Source organism: Oreochromis aureus, linkage group 12 (genome assembly GCF_013358895.1).
Source record: "Oreochromis aureus strain Israel breed Guangdong linkage group 12, ZZ_aureus, whole genome shotgun sequence".
Taxonomy (NCBI): Eukaryota; Metazoa; Chordata; class Actinopteri; order Cichliformes; family Cichlidae; genus Oreochromis; species Oreochromis aureus.
In genome coordinates, this window is record NC_052953.1 from 37,005,611 (window position 1) to 37,022,439 (window position 16,829).

The window sequence follows — 16,829 nt, forward strand, 5'->3', positions numbered from 1 at the left end:
AGAAGAACTTCAGATCCTGAGTGTGTGAGGACAGAAGAATCAGCTTTATTTCAATGTTGAGGGATAAAATTTATATCTGAGTTTGATGGTTCTGTTGTCTTTGTGATTACAGGAGCTGCCCTCAGATTCAGACCTCAGCACCACCCAGTGACGGCAGACAGATCATCCAACATGTTCACATGTTAACTGCAAAATGAACTGATGAAAACAGTACAAAGGTTAAAGTACCACACGTGCTGTAGTGAAAGCTGCAGCTTTATTGATAAAGTTGAAGAGAAAAAAACAAAAGGATTAATCACTCATGTAACTGTGTGTGTGTGTAACTGTATATCAGCGTTAACAGGACCTCAGTTTGGTGTTTCACAAAGCTGCTGATCTCAGACCTGCACAGCTTCCGTTTTAAACACTTTATGAACTCAGCTGCATGAAGAGCACATGAGATTTTCTCTAACACAATTAAATAAAACCTGATGAAGGTCAAAGGTCGTCACTTGTATGTTGATAAAAAAAAACATAAGAAGCGCTGAATCCTTCAATAACACAGACTATTAGAGTAGCAGGTGTGTAGCATCGCTAACTAGCTAGCAACAAGCCTCCAACACAGTGCGGATGCTAGCGGCTAATCTAGCAAACGAATTAACAACAGAGTGATTTTAGAACTATAAGATAAGCTGTGCGTCTTTTTTTTATAACAGTGACGTGGTTGTATTTACCTAAATTAAACGAGCCATCAGTCGCGGTAAACCAGCAAAAAAAGCTCGAGCAGCCGGGCTAGCGGGGGTGTGTGCGGGAGCGTTACACAGTCGCTCCACCTCAAGTCACTACTCCAAATTTGCAAGATGGCAGCCTCCACCGGAGTCTGAGACCTGAGATTTTCTCGTCTGAGTCTGAGACCTGACATTTTTTCGTCTGAGTCTGATACCTGACATTTTGTGGTCTGAGTCTGAGACCTGACATTTTTTGGTCTGAGTCTGAGACCTGACATTTTTACGTCTGAGTCTGATACCTGACATTTTTTGGTCTGAGTCTGATACCTGACATTTTGTGGTCTGAGTCTGAGACCTGACATTTTTTGGTCTGAGTCTGAGACCTGACATTTTCTCGTCTGAGTCTGAGACCTGACATTTTTTGGTCTGAGTCTGAGACCTGACATTTTTTGGTCTGAGTCTGATACCTGACATTTTTTCGTCTGAGTCTGATACCTGACATTTTGTGGTCTGAGTCTGAGACCTGACATTTTACGCCTTCTGAGACCTGGTCTGAGTCTGAGACCTGACATTTTTTGGTCTGAGTCTGAGACCTGACATTTTCTCGTCTGAGTCTGAGACCTGACATTTTTTGGTCTGAGTCTGATACCTGACATTTTTTGGTCTGAGTCTGAGACCTGACATTTTTTGGTCTGAGTCTGATACCTGACATTTTTTGGTCTGAGTCTGATACCTGACATTTTCTCGTCTGAGTCTGATACCTGACATTTTTTGGTCTGAGTCTGATACCTGACATTTTCTCGTCTGAGTCTGAGACCTGACATTTTGTGGTCTGAGTCTGAGACCTGACATTTTTGGTCTGAGTCTGAGACCTGACATTTTCTCGTCTGAGTCTGAGACCTGACATTTTGTGGTCTGAGTCTGAGACCTGACATTTTTTGGTCTGAGTCTGAGACCTGACATTTTCTCGTCTGAGTCTGAGACCTGACATTTTGTGGTCTGAGTCTGAGACCTGACATTTTTTGGTCTGAGTCTGAGACCTGACATTTTCTCGTCTGAGTCTGAGACCTGACATTTTGTGGTCTGAGTCTGAGACCTGACATTTTGTGGTCTGAGTCTGATACCTGACATTTTTACGTCTGAGTCTGATACCTGACATTTTTTGGTCTGAGTCTGAGACCTGACATTTTGTGGTCTGAGTCTGATACCTGACATTTTTTGGTCTGAGTCTGAGACCTGACATTTTTACGTCTGAGTCTGATACCTGACATTTTTTGGTCTGAGTCTGAGACCTGACATTTTCTCGTCTGAGTCTGATACCTGACATTTTGTGGTCTGAGTCTGAGACCTGACATTTTTTGGTCTGAGTCTGATACCTGACATTTTGTGGTCTGAGTCTGAGACCTGACATTTTTACGTCTGAGTCTGATACCTGACATTTTTACGTCTGAGTCTGATACCTGACATTTTTTGGTCTGAGTCTGATACCTGACATTTTCTCGTCTGAGTCTGATACCTGACATTTTCTCGTCTGAGTCTGAGACCTGACATTTTGTGGTCTGAGTCTGATACCTGACATTTTTTCGTCTGAGTCTGATACCTGACATTTTGTGGTCTGAGTCTGAGACCTGACATTTTTTGGTCTGAGTCTGATACCTGACATTTTGTGGTCTGAGTCTGAGACCTGACATTTTTTGGTCTGAGTCTGAGACCTGACATTTTTACGTCTGAGTCTGAGACCTGACATTTTTACGTCTGAGTCTGAGACCTGACATTTTGTGGTCCGAGTCTGAGACCTGACATTTTGTGGTCTGAGTCTGATACCTGACATTTTTTGGTCTGAGTCTGAGACCTGACATTTTTACGTCTGAGTCTGATACCTGACATTTTTTGGTCTGAGTCTGATACCTGACATTTTCTCGTCTGAGTCTGATACCTGACATTTTGTGGTCTGAGTCTGAGACCTGACATTTTTTGGTCTGAGTCTGATACCTGACATTTTTTCGTCTGAGTCTGATACCTGACATTTTGTGGTCTGAGTCTGAGACCTGACATTTTTACGTCTGAGTCTGAGACCTGACATTTTGTGGTCTGAGTCTGATACCTGACATTTTTTGGTCTGAGTCTGAGACCTGACATTTTTACGTCTGAGTCTGAGACCTGACATTTTTACGTCTGAGTCTGAGACCTGACATTTTGTGGTCTGAGTCTGATACCTGACATTTTTTGGTCTGAGTCTGAGACCTGACATTTTTACGTCTGAGTCTGATACCTGACATTTTTTGGTCTGAGTCTGAGACCTGACATTTTTACGTCTGAGTCTGAGACCTGACATTTTCTCATCTGAGTCTGAGACCTGACATTTTCTCGTCTGAGTCTGATACCTGACATTTTTTGGTCTGAGTCTGATACCTGACATTTTCTCGTCTGAGTCTGATACCTGACATTTTTTGGTCTGAGTCTGATACCTGACATTTTTTCGGTCTGAGTCTGAGACCTGACATTTTGTGGTCTGAGTCTGATACCTGACATTTTGTGGTCTGAGTCTGAGACCTGACATTTTGTGGTCTGAGTCTGATACCTGACATTTTTACGTCTGAGTCTGAGACCTGACATTTTGTGGTCTGAGTCTGATACCTGACATTTTTTGGTCTGAGTCTGAGACCTGACATTTTTTGGTCTGAGTCTGAGACCTGACATTTTTACGTCTGAGTCTGATACCTGACATTTTTTGGTCTGAGTCTGATACCTGACATTTTCTCGTCTGAGTCTGATACCTGACATTTTTTGGTCTGAGTCTGATACCTGACATTTTTTCGTCTGAGTCTGATACCTGACATTTTGTGGTCTGAGTCTGAGACCTGACATTTTTTGGTCTGAGTCTGAGACCTGACATTTTTACGTCTGAGTCTGAGACCTGACATTTTGTGGTCTGAGTCTGATACCTGACATTTTTTGGTCTGAGTCTGAGACCTGACATTTTTACGTCTGAGTCTGATACCTGACATTTTTACGTCTGAGTCTGATACCTGACATTTTTTGGTCTGAGTCTGAGACCTGACATTTTTACGTCTGAGTCTGAGACCTGACATTTTGTGGTCTGAGTCTGATACCTGACATTTTTTGGTCTGAGTCTGAGACCTGACATTTTTACGTCTGAGTCTGATACCTGACATTTTTTCGTCTGAGTCTGAGACCTGACATTTTATGGTCTGAGTCTGAGACCTGACGTTTTTTGGTCTGAGTCTGATACCTGACATTTTCTCATCTGAGTCTGATACCTGACATTTTTACGTCTGAGTCTGATACCTGACATTTTTACGTCTGAGTCTGATACCTGACATTTTTACGTCTGAGTCTGATACCTGACATTTTCTCGTCTGAGTCTGAGACCTGACATTTTTTCGTCTGAGTCTGATACCTGACATTTTTTGGTCTGAGTCTGATACCTGACATTTTCTCGTCTGAGTCTGAGACCTGACATTTTTTCGTCTGAGTCTGAGACCTGACATTTTGTGGTCTGAGTCTGATACCTGACATTTTTTGGTCTGAGTCTGATACCTGACATTTTTTCGTCTGATACCTGACAACTTTTTTCCTGAGACCTGACGATGTCCTAAAATGTACACCGTACACTGGGGAGCGCCATATTGTGACCTCCACAGTAACCGGAAACACATGACCTCCACAGTAGGCGGAAATACGTTCCTGCGTGGATTATCGACTGTGGAGACCTTGCAAGTGGATCGTAAAGGTTGGGACAGAGTCTTTCATATATAAATTTGCCGTTAATAATTATATAATTCTAGGCATCATCTAGTTTGCTTACACTGATTATGTTGGCACTTTGTTAGCATTACAACAACGGTCAGACCCCTGAGGTATCTAAACGTTAACAAGCAAAAATCAAATACGTTTGAAACTGACCACTAAATGTTAACCAGAGGTGTCAAAAGTACACACACTCCTTACTATTGAATAAATTCACTTCACTACTTTTCACTATCTGTAACATTAATGCACATTGTTCCATTTACTGCATATTGCACTTTATTCATGTCTCTCATTCCACCTGCATCAACATTATAAAGTTTGTCACAAAGACATTTATATATTTATAAATACTAATATTCTCTATTCCATTCTGTTCTGCTTTTTTATTGACCAGATTTTAGTTAGCCTTTGTTAAATTGTCTGTTATATGTCAATAGATACGTATGACACAAATAAAAGTGTTTTGTAAATTATGTTTTTGTAAAGAATTTTCTCCCCAAATCTCTTACATGCTAACTGTAACGTGTTATTTCTGCTAAAACCTGAACTTAAATGTGTATATGGTGTTTTATCTGTTTTTCTCTCTGTTTTAGATGCACATATCAAATTGGAATTCTGCCTCCAAACCAGAATTGCAGGAATGCACAACATGTTGCAGAAGACTTTTTCACTGCCCTCTGTGCCCCACTTTCAGCTCTACTGTCAGGGCAAAGATTGAGGAGCATATAAATGGACACATTAAAAATGCTTTGCCTTTCAAAGGTATGTTGGTATTAAATATACCTCATAGTTAAAGTTATAAATATGCACTTCTTTTCAGCACTTCTGCAGACTCTTTGTTGACTTAAAAGTTGCTTTTCACATTGTACAGTTCAGTGCATTCATCAGCGAGAGAAAAAAGCGCGTTTTCCTTAAATATGTTTTTTTCCTGTTCACCACATTTCCTGACAGCTCTTGTGATCCACACCATTTTGCTTTCATTATTGTGGATGGCTTGGATATTTTTGTTAATATGTACAATCTGATTGTTAGATAAACTGACTGCATTATATACAACTGCATTTAAATTACATGTTGTTGTTTTTTCTTTTTTTTCTCTCTTACAGACAAAATGATATGCCGGTGCACTTTCACTGCCCTGTCTGTAACATGACAATCATACAGCGTAGGGATATGGCAAGGCAATTATTGTCATGTCAGCATTCAGGACTGCTCTTCGCTGCACTCTCCGAGGAGCCCCGCCTCTCTCCCGCTGCACTCTCCATGGAGCCCCGCCTTTCTCCCGCTGCACTCTCCATGGAGCCCCATCTCCCTCTCGATGTCTTGTCTCCAGCATCTAAACCATTTTCTGAATCTTCGGTAGAACACTCATGTGCTCTACCCTCTGTGCTAAATGAAACTGCGGCTTGTGGAAAGTCCATGAAAATGAAACGCCCTCACTGTGGTCTTAGTCTTCTTACAAAAAAACTTCAAGGCTCACATGATGAGGAGGCATTCAAACAGATCAATAGATGTTTGCCTGGCTTGTCATCTGCAGTGTTTTTGTGTAGAGGGACTTCTTCTTCTTTGTTTTTCAGTTTGCAGAGGACATGGAGCTCTTTTTAAATGTGCTGACAAGCAGGGACTACGGGTCAATGCGATGTTTGACATTTAATGGACAGATGAAGGCACTGGCTGTTTGTTTGTGTTTTTTATGTGTTGTTGTTTGTTTTTCAGTGTACAGAATTCCAGTTAAACTTATTATAAAATGTTCACCTGTTTCCATGTCCATACTTATAGTAAAAAATTTAAGTGTAAATGTAACAGCATTGTTTATACTTGTAACTTCAAAGTAAAAAGCTTACAGTTGCTATTAACATTAATGTATTACCCTGTAATCAATAATATTTTTATACATTTTACGCATTAACCCTCTGGGCTCTATCCTGGCCATTTGGGGCCACTTCACTTTTGTTTGACTACTACACTGCAGTGGACCAAAAGAATGACACAGGTTTGATCTTAAGGATCTAATAGTTGTGTGTGTTTGTGCATGACATTGCAACGCAAATATGTATTTGCAAGATAGACTGGAATAAATTTGAGTTTCCCAGTCAAACTTGGCTTTGAAGCACATGCTAGAAACAGTTTTACTCTTGTACTTTTCATAACAAGACACCATAGCCAAAATATTAACTCTCAAAAAAAAAATTCAAAGCTGCAGCACAGATTTATATAAATGCGACAAGCTAAACACATTCTGTACCGTACAGCAGCGGTCCCCAACCTTTTTTGCACCACGGACCAGTTTAATGTTACACAATATTTTCACGGACCGACCTTTAAGGTGTGGCGGATAAATACGACAAAATAAAATGATACAGACAAAGACAAAAACTGTGGTATTTTGTAAATATAATAATAAACGCGAATTCACTGTGTAATTGTGTAACTTTATTAGCAGCGTACTCCTGAAATGCACCAACAACATTGAGAGTAACATCCTCCTCTCTGCTTCTTGATGCTCTCTGGTCACTATGGTAACGCATAAATAGTTCTTTCAAAATAAGACGCACAACTACAACACGGGAAAAGACCCAGGGAAACCGACTTAATGATAAAAACCCTGAAAACCATACACTTCACACCCGAGCCTCAACTCTCACGGCCCGGTACCAAACGACGGTCCATGGCCCTGTTGTGGACCGCTGCTGTACAGGAGACGCTGCACTGGATTGATTGACAATGGTCTACAGCAATCAGAACGCACAGCACAATGTGCTGTAAAAAAAACAAAACAAAAAACAAAAAAAATCAGCGAAACAGCGAGTCCACGAAAGGTGAACCGCGTTATAGCGAGGGACCACTGTACAATATTTTCCAGTAGCACTGCTGATATATGAAATGGTGAGTTTTGAGGTTGTCTTCAAACAAGTGCATTGTACCAGAAAAAGGTGTTTGAAGGATTAAAAATGTAAAAAGTAATGACTATTTTATATTTATGAAAAAACCTTTATGCAGAAAAAGTACCAGAGAAACAAAAACAAAAACCATAACACATGGACACTTTTGGCCATGAACAAGCTGAAGAGATGGTGACTTTTTTAACAAACCCAGAGTGTTAAAAAACACTTAGAACCATGTTTATTTCTCAGCAGCATCAATAGCAACAAAAACGCAATTTAGTTTTCGCTGTCAAAGTCGATTTAACTGAAGTTACGTGTTTCCGGTTAGTGTGGAAGTCGCAATATGGCGCTCCCCAGTGGCTGCAGCCAGGTGCTCTTGGATGGTTTTACCGTCGTTGTTGCTAACGACAACGCATAAAAACAGTCTCTTGTCCATAGTGTGGTTATATTAAATATAAGAGAAAGAGAGAACTATAAGAAATTAATATAGCTGCCACAGTGACCATCAAAATGATGAAAAAATATTGCCGTAAACAGTTTATTTTGCGACACCACGAAACAAACGATAGCGTAAAATGAAACCATAGATGTTTTTATATCATCATCCGATATATATCGTTATATCGAACAGCCCTAACAGCTATTATCACCTAAACTGTAAAAACAACTAAGCATGTAAAAATAAAGGGTTCAACAAGTACATTTACTTTATTTTAAATATCTGTGCTTTCATTTCTACATATGTTTTTTGTATGTGTCACTGTAATCATTCGTTTAAGAAATATTCTGCAGTGCAGTAATTTCACATCTTTAAAATGATTTGGTTTGAGAGGTTGCCTTATTGTTATATCATTGGAAGTTATCATGTTAAATGACAATTACATACATGCTTAATTATGGGACTTGAAAAACCATCGTTTCTGTACTCAGCAGCCACAGGTGGGATGATGTCATTTCCTGTCAGCAGCAGTTGTAGACGGTTGCTTTGCACCACACGATCTCTGTACAGCACAAGAATAAAGAGGGCGGCAGACGTTTTTACCGCTCAGCTGTAAAAGGTGTTGTCACCCTGCAGGCAGGTGAGCAGGCACTGTGCACAGCCAAGTTTGTGAATGCGATAATACAACAAGTCACCTTGGATTATGCATTTGTTGTTGTTATATTTAAGTGTGGTCTTTTACATTTCTTTGGTCATACAGTTTCATATCACATTTTGTAGAACTTAGAATAAATCCATTTAGCATACATAGAAGCCGCCATGTTGCACTGCAGCTTTGAATACAGCGAACAACACTGACACCACTGTTCATACATCTTATTTACGTGTCTGGACCCCGGCCACATTCGTAGTACGTAGCGGTATTATTTTTTCTGATCAGTTATTTATTTCACTGTCGTTTTGTAGGTCTGAGCGGACACAGGGAGATGCTGAGGTTTGTCTAAATCACAGCAAGAAATTTAAACATCACTTCAATTTGAAGGAAAACATGAGCCAGTTTTTTGGTGAAACTATTCATCTTACTGAAATTAAACGGTGAGTAAATTAGGATGAATTCATTGATGAATATCAGTAGATATATATCAGCTGGACATCTGATGTTAAAAGAGTGTAATGTCCTAATATTTAAAAATATTTCTACATGTTTATAGTTTGACTGACTTTGTAATCCTTCCCTCATACAAAAGTAAATGTGGTGTGTAAATATATTTTTGCACCACGAATCTGTGTGCATTCCTCAGGTCCATGTTACCACACAGTTTGATATTATTCAGAGCTATATAAGAATGGAAAAACTGTCACAGTCGCTGTACTGCCACTACCTGACTACAGTTCACTACTGTGTATGTAAATATTGTCATTTTTTATTAATGGCTTCTTCTTCTAAAGTGTTTGATTCTGACTCTAGAAAAAACATCAGTGATAATTGTAGTTCACCAGTTCAAATAAAAAAGAATTATGACAGTATGATTTTTTATTGTCATAATAAGGACTATTAATTAGAGAGCCTATCTCAGCTGTCATACAGTGTAACACAGGGAGCATCCTGGACAGGCTCCCACTCTATAGCAAGACTATCACATAGAGACAGACGACCATTTAACTTATGTAGTTATATAACTGGATTTTTGCTCCTGGGATATTATCTGTAATCTGATAACATGCTTAGAAGCTGGGTCTGAAACTGAGTCTGTAAGTTTTGTAAATTGTTAAACCAGCTGTCAAACCAACATCATTACATTCAAGTCTGAAGATCAGAGATTCACAAACATGTTGAGGAGGTGTATACACAAATACACTGGCCACATCATTAGGTATGAGTGTTGATCACTACAATCCAACCAGCAACAAAAGAGAAGCTTTCAGTGAGCAGCAGTTCCCTGTGTGAAAACAAGAGAACAGCACGGTGTTTCTCAGTGTATTGTTTTCTATTGTTAAAGCTCATTTTTAGTGGTTAAGAAAGTGTTTGATGTTTTTAATGAAACTCACCTCATCTCCATTATTTTAGGCTGAAACAGGCCTATGCCCTGCAAAGTCTGATTGTATGTATCGATGTAAATTTCACAGGAAGAAAAGTTCTTATCACAGTCTGTTTTAAAATGTAATATAAAAACACAGTTGAATAGTGGAGCATCCATCATGCGCAAAATTACTTAAGCAGTAGTAAATATTACCTGCACTATATTTAAAATGACTTTTTTTCTTCCCTGTAAAAAAATACCTGCACTTTAGGCAGGTTTAAGTGACTCCATGATACGGACCATGGACTGCAAAGCACAGGTACTTATGATGTAAGATGGGGAAATATCACAAGTGTAAAAATCTAGTATAACCACCTTTAAGTAAGAAGAAAATATAGATACACTGTAATTTTAGATAAGATGTTGAAATTGCACGTAATTCTGGGGGTGCTCCGGCTGTGCCTTGGGGGTTTGGATTTGTGCACGGGGGCCCGACCCTGGTGCGGGGGCCTCTTCAACTAGTGGGGAGGTTACATCCTTGCAGGAGGTCTCTGCTCTCCAGGAGTTCATGCTGCAGGCGGGGGAGATATATAGGAGAGGTGGATAATTAACTCAACCTGGGTGTCTATTGTCTGGGAGATGATTGGATGAGGGGGTGGGTGCAGTTTCCTCTGCGGTGGGGTCAGATGGGCCGCCCCGGGCTCTGTGGGGCTTGGTGGGCTCCCTGCCCTTGGTGGTCTGATTGCTAAAGAACCAAACGGGACAGGCAAAAAAACAAAAAAGACAATCACACGTAATTAGTCATGGGTCGTGTTTCCGAAAATGCAGAAAGTAATGCCAGAGGATCGACAACCACCCAAACACTGTGGACCTACCCTACCTGCAAGTTGGTTTTAAGATCTTTGACTTTTTCTCCTTATGTCGCGTTAAGTCCGAGAGGACTTGGAGTTTCATTGTTTCCTATTGGACTCGGCTGCTTTCCTGTTGGGCTGTACCTACACGGAACAGATAAGTGCATCTTCAGGATGTGCCTCCTCTCCAAACTCTCTCCTTCCAAAAGTTAGAGCAAAATCACCTTTAGCTCAGAGTTAGTTAAGTTTAATGCATGTGAGGCCTTTGAGTCTATTGATATTCATCGGTCTGCTATTTACCCACTGATAAACTGTACTCCAGTGATGATGGAGCTTCATCTTTAAGCATTTTTATCCAATAATGGAAAAATTAATGGAATTCAATATATCATTATAGTTATTATGGAAATGGAATAGAGGTAAGACTGGACACAGAAGAACTTTCCACATGACTTAATGTCATGAATTAGATTCTGGTTTAAAAAAAGAAATATAGCCCTTTGATAGTGTTTGTATATATTATATTGTCACCTCACATCCTGTAATAAGGTGTCATGTTTAAAGTATTAGTTCTTTTCAAGTTACTAATCAGATTACCACTTTTGTTGCTTTTCATTAAAAAAAGCAAAGACCTAAAAACGGAGAGCAGTGAATAATGCAGTAACTGAATGCTGCCATTCAGTTACTGCATTATTCACTCCTGGACTGTGTGAAAGCTGCACCACGCTACAATAACTGAATGCTGACACTGTAAAGTACAAAGTGAGGGAGACAGACACCAACAGATTACCCACGTGGTAGCCTCCGTCTCACTGGGTTTCCACACCAACACTCTATATAATCGTAAAATTAATTCTGACTAGTAAAACAATAATAGCAAATTTACATTTCATAGTACAGAGTTAATTAAAAAAATGTTCTCTTCTCTCTCTCTCTCTCTCTGCTGTCTTCTCGCAGTGGAGCCCAGCTTATCATATTTATATCAATATTCAAAATGTTCAACCAAAAAAAAAAAAAAAGGTATAATCCCAGACCTGGGAGGATACTTTGTTACAGGCAGGAAAAGAGTAAGAAAGTAAAAGTGAATTAAATAAAAGAATAAATAAGTCCAATAATGTGCAAAAGGCCAAAACTAGAAGAATGCGACTGGCCTGCACCGCGTCCTGACCTGTTCGATGAACTAGAATGAAATATGATGTCATCCAACCAACGACTAAAATATGGATGCATGACAAGGAACATGCACACATGGTGTAGCTTTCACACAGTCCAGGAATGAATACTTTAGAAAAGTCCAAGAAAAGATGACTTGTGTCTTAAAGAAGCTCAAAATATTTGACTCCATTGGGCACGTGACTCATTTTTATAATCAGAGTGAGAGTGCACACGGGTAAAGTTCACAGCCAGCAGAACTGCAGATGTGTGGGACGAAGCTCACTGTTGCAACAAACACAAAGCATAAGAAGAGCATCTGTTCAGTGTAAGTTACAGTTCAGAAACAGTCGTTTAATCAGACATAAGCTTCAATGGCGTTATTAAAGGTTAAGTTCACATATGAATCTGATGTTTACATCCCAAAACATACAGTTTAGATTTATTTTAAACTATGAATGCTCAAAACTCCAGTGGCTGTAGGTGACATATGGTTGTTAAAGTCCATGATAGACTTGCTTTTACCCGTCAGGCTCACATTCTCAGACATGAAAGGATGACAGTTATTCTTTTTTAATGATAACATCTGCAACAGGAAAAAAAGCCCACCAGTACCAGAGTAATAACCAAACCAGGACTGCAGCTAGCCGTGAAAGAAGAAGCAACACAGGAGTTGTTGATGACAGGACAACTCAGTTATCACGAAACATGAGAGATCAATTTAAAGCACATATCAACACACGGTCAGTGAGAGAGCCATAGTTTTGTAATCTGTTGATTCTAGAAGCCATGAAAAAAGTTCATCTGCAAATCATAAAACATGGAGCGTACCCACATATTACTGCAAATGTGATCTGAAGGTCCCTTTTAGTGTCACAGTGATAGGAGTGCAGTTGTTGACAGGAATTCAAATTCACCGTTCAGACTGTTACAATGCTGCTCATGTTCACTGCAGGTGGAGTTATTGTTCTTATTATACACAGTGCCCCATTTACAGAGGATCTTCTCATCAGAATGCACAACATAATAACATGTTATAATAACATTCATAAAAATAATAATAAAAAAAATACTAATATGTAAAACAGAAAAGAAAGCGACCACGTGTACAGTGTCAGAACAAATCGAGAGGAGGAGGCATCACCATGACAACACCCGTGTACATTCACCTGGTAACATCAAAGAAAAGGCCTCCTGCTTCCCCACAGGTCCACTCATGCTCCTTTACAGAGTGGACGAACCCCCCAAGATTTAAAAAAACAAACCAAAAAAAAGCCCAGCAGTTTGTAGCTGCCTTGACCTTCAAAGTAAATCTTACCACAGAAAAACAGAAAAACAGGGTGTATTATCATCATCACAGCATGCTCTCAAGGCAGGTCTACAGAGTAACAAGATCCCTTTGTGGTTAGGGGGTGATTCCAGTCAGCTCAGAGACACCAGTGGAATCAAACACTTGGTTTTTAACATTTCATAAAGGGTTCGAACTCACACACTCAAAGTATAATGTTGCCGTCCTAGTGCAGAGTCCATCTGAAGCCTGATATACTGAACCTCAGGTGCTGTGTTCAGAGAGTTTTGGTCCTCTTCAGGGTCGCAGTGCCATACCCTCAGGAACGCATAGCTCAGACCAATGGGATCAGGGGTTCCCCCCTCTGCCCTCCCCTCTGCTCTCTGATGTTAAAGTAGCTCATTTTAACAGAGGGTGTCTGTATTGAAAGAGAGCTGCACCTGCCAAACACACACAAATATACACACCAGAAAATCACTACACGTGCTAACACATAGTGGTGATGTCTTTGTCAGCTCACAATGATGGGAACGTGCATAAGAAAATCCAGTGTTTGTTTGAAATTAGTGTGAGAACGTTCTTTGTTCAGACCTCCAGCTCATCTGCAGAGTCTGCACATACTACCTGCTCGGTGTTGTTCCACAGTCTGAAGTCTGACAGACTAACAACCTGTTTAGGGTGTAATCCTGTTCTGTTACCTGATGATAAATGGGCTGAGATCCTGTGTGAACACTTACATTTATGTAACACTGTCAGCGTTAGATGGTTCGCTCCTTTAGAGGCCATTGCTGCATTGAAAACAGGCTGAATGTATTTAAATCATTACCTTTTACACATGTAGAGGAAACCATGCCGGTTAAGCACATTTGTTTACTCTGTCTGGTGATAGAAAGCTACTCCAGTGTTAACTCTTCACTCCTGTTGTCTCCTGAGGTTTGTGCGGTGGTGATGGGGGTCATTGAGTACCTGTCCTTCTACAGTAGTAGCAGTGTTTCCATTGCTTGCTGATTTCCTTGTCTTCTCATGCTAGAGGGCAACTGCAAGCTACACTGAAGCTACAACATCTCGTGGTAACATTAAAGTATTTCCTAGCCCAAGTTCTGGGTGATATCTCTTCCACACACTATATCTCTGTTTGTCTCATTTTACTGACCTTCCATCTGTTTCAAAGATGTGGGGCCTGCTGCACCTTCACCTGTGTACCCCTCCCTCTGAACTTCAATGAACAGAGAAACAGAAAACTCTAGGCAGGATCTGCTCACCCGTTCCTCTTCGAAGCTAATGAGACCTTCATCATCATCACTCTCCAGCTCTTCTGGCGCCTCACTGATGAGAGCATTGAGTTCTGTGTTGGCCGTTCGAGACTTTAGAAGGCTGAAGATGCGCTGCAGGGGGGACTTTCCACTGCCCAGTGGCGACACATCCTGCTGCTCAAGGTTATCGCTTTGTTTCTTGGCAAAATTAACAAACACCTGGATGGAAAAGGAGATCCTGTACTTAATGTTTTTATTTAAGATATTCCTTTTTGAAGTCTTGGATGAAACTGAGTCACTCACATTATCCAGAGTAGTTTGACTGACAGAGTAGTCCTCAATACCCAGCACCTCCACCACCTGCTCCATCTTACTAAAGACCTGAGCCAGGGACATGCGCTCAGACTTCAGCTGGTACTGCACCTTGGTGTGGTGACGCTCCTGCAAACATGATAACAAGGTTTACAGTTTACCACATTTTTCACCTGTGGCATTGTAACTGTGGCCAGTTACTCCAATTATAGGGATATGGACCGGCTCTTGATCCTGTGGGTATTACCTATTAGGTTAGCAATTAGTAGCTAACTCAAGCTGGTGTTGAGGGTACTGGCCTAGCTTTAACTGCCTACGACTGGATGCCTACCCTGTTTCAGCTGAATGGTACATGGACTGATTCTTATATAAAGCTTTTCTTCTCTCACAGAGTACTCACAGCACTCTATACAACATGCCACATCCACACAAGCACTTTTTTCTATGCTTTAAGTGCTTACTATCTAACATTCACACACATTCATACTGAGATGGATGCATCGGCGAGCAACTTAGGGTTAGCGTCTTGCTCATGGCATGCAGACTGGGGCAGCCAGGGACTGAACCACCAACCTTCTGATCATCTACATCCTGAGCTACAGCCAGCCAAAGATGCACCCCACTAGAACATAAAGTGAGGGACAGTCAACAACTGTACCAGTTGAAGGAGGCTCCTTGCACTTATTGAATGGATATGTAAGTACTTTAGGGAATGTCCACATCGTCAGACTTTATATGCAGAGATTTTATCACAGCGATATAGAATAGAATAATCCTTTAATTGTCCCACAAAGGTTAATTTGGTTAGCACAGGCAAAGTAGCTTAATTAAACAATATGGATCTTCTAATTAAACCACACAAAACTTTACATTCTTGAATCGATTCTATGCTGATGCTAAAGATGTACTACCAGTTTTAGTATATAATCACACTATTCCGGTAATACTTGCTCGTTCATTATACTGATTAGATTTATACTTGGTCATATTTGATTATATTGATGCATGATTAACTTTTAGCAGAACTACATATAGATATACTTTTTTATAAGACTTGTGTGTTGACTCTGTCACATCAGCTCGATGTTACTCTTTTCCTTTCTGTTGGTGAGCCGACAATCTCACTTCTTTTTGATGAGGATCTTTAAATTAGTGATGGTAAATTTGATTCTTTTTACTGAATCGAGTTTTAATGAGTCACTCACCAAAGTGAATCGGGTTTTTTGAGTCATTTGAGTCACTGAGTCAGTTGACCAGAGAGTGCAAAAAATGTACATTTTCACTCAAACTTAATTTGTTTCTCTTTTAATGTAAATCCTACTGCTAAGATGAGTGATTCTTAAAGAAAACAACTATTTTATATAATAAAAAAAGAGCAAAAGAATTTCTAAAGGAACATTTCTTTTGTTTATTTTTATTTTATTAGTATTTTCCTTACATGTGTCAAATATATATTTTCTCATCTAAATGTCCACTGGCGCTGTGGGCCAGGGGGCGGTAGTGCGCCTTAACATTGGTTGCCAACCAAGAAGAAGAAGAAGTAGCTGTGAGCCAGGAGGGAGGGGGTGAGTGAGTGAGTGATTCGTTCGCTCTATGATTCAGCACAGGAGGGGGAGGGGTGAGCGAGTCATGAGTGATTCGCTCGCTCTATGATTCAGCACAGGAGGGAGGGGTTAGTGAGTCCTGAGTGATTTGCTTACACTACGATTCAGCACAGGAGGGAGGGGGTTAGTGAGTCCTGAGTGATTTGCTTACGCTATGATTCAGCACAGGAGGGAGGGGGTTAGCGAGTCATGAGTGATTCGCTCACTCTATGATTCAGCACAGGAGGGAGGGGGTTAGCGAGTCATGAGTGATTCGCTCGCTCTATGATTCAGCACAGGAGGGAGGGGGTGAGTAGCTCAGATGTGCTGTTAGCATGTTAGCAGAGCGTTGCTACTGTGAACCGAGGAGCTATTGTCTTGATGTGAGCTTCTACTTAGGGTTTTTTCTTCCAGTTCAGAGCAGAAATGTTTTTGTTAAGATACTGGATGTTGTGTTTTTCTTCACAATTTGAATTATAAGCTAGATATATTTCTACTAATGACATTAGTTTGCTAACAGCAACAGGGATGAGTCAGTGAGTCAGGTGCGCTTGTGAATCATGA

General features: G+C 40.4%; 1 protein-coding gene across 1 annotated transcript in view; it reads right to left on the minus strand.

Moving 5' to 3' along the window:
- Nucleotides 1-13,079: 13,079 nt before the first annotated feature.
- abca2 (ATP-binding cassette, sub-family A (ABC1), member 2) overlaps nt 13,080-16,829 on the minus strand; it is a 167,218-nt gene continuing 163,468 nt past the window's right edge. The window contains exons 47-49 of the mRNA XM_039620969.1: nt 14,674-14,811; nt 14,380-14,589; nt 13,080-13,557 (exon numbers count right to left, since the gene is read on the minus strand). Coding sequence (XP_039476903.1) covers nt 13,522-13,557; nt 14,380-14,589; nt 14,674-14,811 — 384 coding nt within the window. The 3' untranslated portion in view covers nt 13,080-13,521. The remainder of the gene's footprint in view (nt 13,558-14,379; nt 14,590-14,673; nt 14,812-16,829) is intronic.